At 37.5% G+C, this 6,920-nt stretch overlaps 1 protein-coding gene across 1 annotated transcript; it reads right to left on the bottom strand.

Moving 5' to 3' along the window:
- Positions 208-762, bottom strand: LOC107626731 (protein MAIN-LIKE 1-like). Its single transcript, XM_016329632.1, has one exon. The coding sequence runs from the start codon at positions 760-762 to the stop codon at positions 208-210; it is 555 nt and encodes a 184-aa protein (XP_016185118.1).

The following is a 6,920-nucleotide window of genomic DNA, read 5'->3' as shown; positions in this document are numbered from 1 at the left end:
AAATAAAATAAAGATAAATAGTAGACTACGATAGTGGTACCTCGAGGCAAGGGGCCAGCTAAACGCATCATACTCAGCAGGCCTAAAACCAGAAAACCACCAAAAGATCCAAGATTGAAGTAACTATAACGGCCCAGCTAACTTCACGACATGTCTGTTGGCCACTCGGCACATGCACCGGTACAACCATGCTAGTGCCGCCGACCCCTAGCTATAGCCACCCATCTCCTCAAGCCTAGCCACAAACGGTAGCCATCTGATGTGAATACGATTGCCGGACTTGTCGGCAAACAGCTGGGTGTCCGACAACATCATGATATAGGCACGGGCAAAGTGCCTCACCGTCTCCTCATCAGCCCCCTCGGGGTACTCTCCAAAAGTCTCCTGGAACCAGGTGCAGTTCACTGCGAACTTTTGTATTTGGTTCGCGGGAGGTAACACACCGAGCAACTCCTGGAACCACTGCCAAGCTGGCTTGCCACCCTCTATGTATACGTGGAAGTCTATCAGGCAACCACTGATGTAACGTCCATCCACTGGCAACCCTAACTGGTACGCGACGTCCTGAAGTGTGATCGTGCACTCTCCGAACGGCATGTGGAACGTGTGCATTTCCGGACGCCACCTCTCCACGAAGGCACTCACAAGGGGCACGTCCAATCGGAACCATATGTCGTTCAGTCTCGCAAGATGGTATAATCCGGCCATCTGCAAGTACGGAACGTACCTCTCATCGAGTCGCATCCCCTGCTGCCGCCGCATGCTCGATATGCAACGCCGGGGCTGCGCATTACATGGACCGCATAATTAGAACGATTTACAACACCACTAACAGATGCAATTCACGACGTAAACAAGAAAAAGATACCACATGCAATAGCAAATATAGTCAACCACTACCAAAATTGCTTACGAAAACTGCAAACATTGACCTTTTCTGAAAACCACATGCAGAAGCAAATTGTAGTAAACCACTAGCAAAATCGCATACTAAAACCGCATAAAAATTTACTAAGATAAACCACATGCAAATCCACTTACGAAAACCACATGCAAAACCACTCAATTAACCACCTCCAATACCACCACCCTAAACCGCTAAAATAAATCACCATCAAAACCGCAAACAATAACACTAGAATAAACCGCATGCAATACCACTAACCCAACCCACTAACATAAACCGCCAATAAAACCGCATGCAAAATAGCTAACATAAACCACTTGCAATACCACTTTCATAAACCACTAACATAAACCAATATCATAAACCACTATCAAAAACCACTAACCTCTTCGTTGATCACCCCGGCGATATGAGCAACTCCATCCAGTCGATACAGCCTTCCCGGATCGTCCCCCATTGCCTGACTTTGCCGCTCCAGTCTTTTTCGGACCGATTCTGGGTCGTTTTCTCTGGGATTTGGTGAGGTATGAGAATGAAAAACTGGTTCGAATGACCTTGATTCGAACTCCTTATATAAGCCACTCCCTTGTAATTCGAATTAACTCGTTTCGAATTACCATTTGTTTCGCAAAGTGAGTAATTCGAATCAACTTGATTCGAACTTCGTACTACTCACGTCGTCCTACTAATTCGAATTGATACAATTCGAATTATGCTTTTATAATTCGTGCCAAGTTAATTCGAATTACTTGTAGGCAATGCTTTGGAATAATTTGATCTGTATTGATTCGAATTATTAACGAATGTAATTCTAATAAACTTGTTTCGAATTACATAATAGTTTACTTTGGCTGATTCTTGCATCAGATTCTTGTTTGACTTATATGCGTAATATACTTCTTTCCATGGCTTAAATGCGTTTTTTATCCTAATGATTTACTGTGCGGCTGCTGCTGCTAGTTTTATATATTAAAAGAGAAAACATTATACGCACTATTTTGCATAAGTAATTCAGCTTAATATAAAATAAATAAAATTTAAAATTATTTCAATTTTATTCATTACATATAAATCAAATATGATAAATTCGAATTAGCATAAACTAACAAAATAAAAATGGAACAATATTAAATTAAACCAAGTTTCTTCAAATTATACTAAAATACATTTTAAAAATAATCGAAATAAATCACTTCCATTTACTACAATTGAAAAATTTCGCTTGTTATGATCTTATTATGATATATATATATGGACTATATATGTTTTTCGAAAATATTTGATAACAAAAAAGAATTAGCCAAAAATTAGAATTTATTTTATTTAATATTTATTAATTGTTATAATAATTAATAAATGTTATATAAGATAAGTTATGGCTATTTTTTTATTTCTCTAACATTATTGTATGCTTTCCAATACTTAATTATCATTCTATATTATTTTCTTTCATTTATTATTATTGATCATTTTCAAAAAAATAAAAATAATATATACTAAAAACTATCATTAAAATTAACCATTATATATATGTGTGTTTTTTTTCTAAAATAAGGTGTACAATCAATTTTGATTTAAAATATCTGAATAATTTTAAACTCTATTGATTTCATTAAAGTGAATTATTCCTATTTTATATGTATTTTTATGAATCAAAAGTAAAAAGCGTATAAAAGAAGTCTTAATCAAAAGTAATACAATTTTTTTAAGATTTAACTAACTTATATTTTAAGAGCACATTTTAAAAATATAATAATAATATTTTTTTATGTATTTAATGGGTTAAAGAATTTTAATATGGAATAAAGAGTTGTGTTTTTGCTGGAAATGGAAGTTTTTGGTGTAGATACAACACGCAGGTAATGTATTGACTCAGCATGCACCCAAGTGTTGGACACTTGTCCAAATCAAACACAACACGCACCATCCGTGTTTGACACGTGGCGCACATCCATTCAACACGCATCATGTGTGATTCACACGGGACAGCCTGGCAAGCAACACGCATCCTGCGTATTTTACACGTGACAGACACTGGTTAGATGGCGTTGCAACACGTAACCTGCGAGTTAAGTCTTCTGCCTATAAAAACCAAAGATCGTAAGTCGTAACCATTTTTTTATTGTGTGAGAGGTGTTTTTCTCCAAGGTCGGTGCGATGGAGGGCATTGCAAATATAGTAGTTTACCACAACGGTGAGGTCATACGAAATACATATGAGGGGGTGAATTTTGCGTGTGAGAATACATTTTTATTTGTGGTTCCGTGCATTATAATATTTGCGGAACTATAGTACGGGTTCTGTCAAAGTATAGAGGCTGATATTTTAAAGAGGGTGACAACATTCTCTACAAGAATCTGGTTGTCATATTTGACGGCCTGATACAGTTTGAGGTTATGCCAATCGTCGAAGAAACAAGTATTCAGTGGATATTTCATATTCACCAGCAAACTCAGGTGCAATACCCGATGATTGAGTTATATGTTGAGTTTTAGCATATAGCTGCGGATGAGGTTCAACATGACACAGATGTACAAGATGACAGAGCTGAGCGTACTTGGGAATGAACAATGATAGCAATGAGGAGTTCGAAGCCGGTGATGAGGACGAGGACGACGATGAGGGAGATGAGGCAGTGGCGGAAACTTTAGTGGTTCCAGCCGCAGTTAGTCAACCGATGGACGTTCCACCTTTTATGCATAGCTTGGATTTTGCGCCATGCATGCACCGGAATTTTCTGAATATACAAACATAGGTACATGAGCAGTGGGTAATATGTTTACTTGATTTGGTTTTAACGGATTGATGAGCGATAAATTTGTTTTCTTATAGGTGTTGCTAATCCTGAGGATGGGGAGTTTAGAATCAGAATAGAATACGGTTCAAAAAAATCAGTCATTGTGGTAATTCGGAGTTACACTATTTCCAGAGGAGTCAATTACATTGTTTATGAATCCGAGCCATAGACGTTCTATGCAAAGGGCAAGACTTATGGATGTGGGTGCGACTGCCTTATCCGAGCCAGCTTGATACAAAAGAAAGCCTGTTGGGAGATTTGGAGATACTACGGGAAGCACACGTGTTCCATGGGAACGATCTCATAAGATCACTCCAAGTTAGACTCAGACACGATTGCTAAGGCTATGAAGCCATTGATCGAATCTGACTCATCCATAAAAGTCAAATCTATAATTGCAGAAGTCAAGACAAGATTCAACTACACTATTAGTTACCGGAAGGCTTGGTAGGCAAAGTAGAAGTCGATAGCCAAGGTTTTCAGTGGATGGGAAGAATCTTACCAAACTTTGCCGTTGTGGTTCTTGGCAATGATTCAGAAGATGCTTGGTTCACAAGTTTAAATCGAAACACGATCCCTGTACAACGGGAGTCAAGAGGTGGACGGTGTTAGGATACTTCATCGGGTATTATGGAGTTTCAATCCATGCATAAGAGCTTTCAAATATTGCAAGGCGCTGGTTCAGGTTGACGGGACCCACCTATACGTAAAATATAAAGGTTATTTTTTGGTTGCAGTTGTAAAATCACTCAGTCTGCAAGAAGCCATTCGACACACTCGAATGATACCAATGGCCCTACCGTGTCACAGACATCAAGGTGTACGTGTAGTTTGGCAGGTATGATGATGCTGACATATGGCCTCCAGACAAACTACAAAATATTGCAAGGGCCATTAGATTATTAATAATACCATAAATTATAACAAAAAAACCTCAAAACCCATACTTATCTCTTCCATAAAGTCGATTACGTACCTAATAGACGCCACGCTCGTAGACATCCATGTTCGGGTCTGTGGATGATGATTCCATCTGCAACACAGAACATTATTCATAGAGTTTGAATTACATCTTGCCAGTAAAACATAAATAACATTCAAATTAAATTCCAATAAATTATTTACGATTACCTACGTGCCACCGATTTATCAGTCGGCGCAAGCTACTGTCGGGGAATGGGCATAAGCCACGACATACGCTCCCATGCCCAAACAAACAACAAATCAAGTGGGACATCCATGTCCTTACAATCGTACCGTGATGCATGACACAATGACATGTAAAGGTGCGTGAGACAAGCTGACTCCCAACTGTAATTGCCGATTTGATTAAAATTCTGGAGTAGTGGTAGATACTTCGCGTGAGCATATGCCGTTGACTTATCCGTGAAGAGGGTGGTACCCAACCGACAGAAGATGTGACACCTAACATAGCGCTTAACAAACTCCCATGTTTTTAAAGGTTGTGTGTCTCTAATATGGAGAACCCATGAAAGCTTTATTTAGCTTTTGGAGAAATTGCTCACCATGGGTTCGCTGCCGAATATCGCGAGACTCTGGGTGACCAAGAAATCGGGACTACTATTGGTCCAACAGGTCACAACCTCTCCATTGATCAGTAGGCCGAATATGTGTAACACGTCCTCTAGTGTCACTGTAACCTCACCCACTGGCATTACAAACGTATGTGTCTCCGGCCGCCACCTTTCCACAAGAGCAGATAGTATCGCGGAATGTCCTCTGATCACTCTAACTCTCAAGAGCTAGTAGAATCCGGTGGTTTGTAAGGCTTGGTCAACTGCTAGATACCACGTCTCTGGCTGATCAAGCTTACGAGGCAGAAAATTCCTATTAACCTGGTAATATTCAACCACAAAAGGAATTAATTTAATAAATAACAGAAAAAATAAATTAATAATAGAAAATAAAATAAAATAAATAATAATTACAAAAATTCAAATTTCTTATTATTTCACATTCATATTTCTTATTAATTTCATTAATAAAATTATTTTATTTATTAAAACATAAAATGAAGTGAAAATAACATTAAAACACAAAACAACATATAATTATCTGTTATTCAATACCAAAGTATATCTTTATAATCATATTGATTATACTATGGCTTGATGAGATTAGAGTGTATGGTAAAGTGAAGGGGAACGAAAATGAAATGAAGCCAAGCCATACTCCTCCTTCGCTTTTATACACAGGAACCCAAATTAAACAATAAATGACACCTGTTTCCCGAGCAAGGCTTGCCTCTTGCATGGAGACAGCAGTCAACACGTTACCTGCGTGCTGTTGCATGGCCGACACGTGGCGGAAGGACGTTACCAGACTCCACGCACCCTGCATGTTGCTTGGATAGAGACACGTGGCTTTCGCGTGTATGGAGCCACTGATCAATGCACCTTGGGAACATGCGGAGAGTCTCTATAACAAGTATCACGATGCTGCGTGTTGCTCTGCAGCTGCCACATGGCGAATCTCTACTGAGAATCTCTAATAAAGTTGTCTCGAAAATTTGCGCAGAATTTCTGCTACGTTAACATGGAACCTGCGTATTGTCTGGGAACACGACACGTGACAAATCTCTGTTAGAAATCTCTGATAAAGCTGTTTTCATTTTACGAAAAGCTAACATAAAACCTGTGTATTGAGCAGTATTTCTGACATCTCCACATCTCTATAAAACACTACAAACACTAATATTTAACTAAAATGCCATTTTTTTATATCTAAAATAATTTCTATATTCAATGCATTGAAAATATAAAAAATTAACTTTTACAATAAGTTTTATAAAATATTTTTTTATGGTATATTTAACCTATATTCTTAGAACATAAGTTAGAAAAATTCTTTTTTTTTTTTTTAATTATAAACAAGAGGGGCATTAATGGAATTGTAGGTTTCTTTATGTGAAATCAAATGTTCATCTTGACTTTCTAAACCTACCTTTTTGTGCACTTTGACTAGTCATGCGGAGACGAATTACTGCTGTTGCCTTTTATCAACAAAACATGCACAAAAGGACATAAATTAAACCCTGAATTAATGGACCCAAAAAGAGAGTAATTTTTTAGTCCAATTAAAATGCATTAATTATAGACACAAAAAAGGCATTAATTATTAATATATTGTAATATATTATACCTTGAATATTATTCAAATAAATTCAAGATTTTATATAAAATAATTTTATACAGT

Source organism: Arachis ipaensis, chromosome B02 (assembly GCF_000816755.2).
Source record: "Arachis ipaensis cultivar K30076 chromosome B02, Araip1.1, whole genome shotgun sequence".
NCBI classification, from domain to species: Eukaryota; Viridiplantae; Streptophyta; class Magnoliopsida; order Fabales; family Fabaceae; genus Arachis; species Arachis ipaensis.
The sequence above is the reverse complement of the archived record's forward strand: the minus strand, read 5'-3'. Positions and strand labels throughout refer to the sequence as shown.

Coding starts and splice junctions, on each gene's coding strand:
- LOC107626731 (XM_016329632.1), bottom strand. CDS start 762: ATGCGGCGGCAGCAGGGGATGCGACTCGATGAGAGGTACGTTCCGTAC.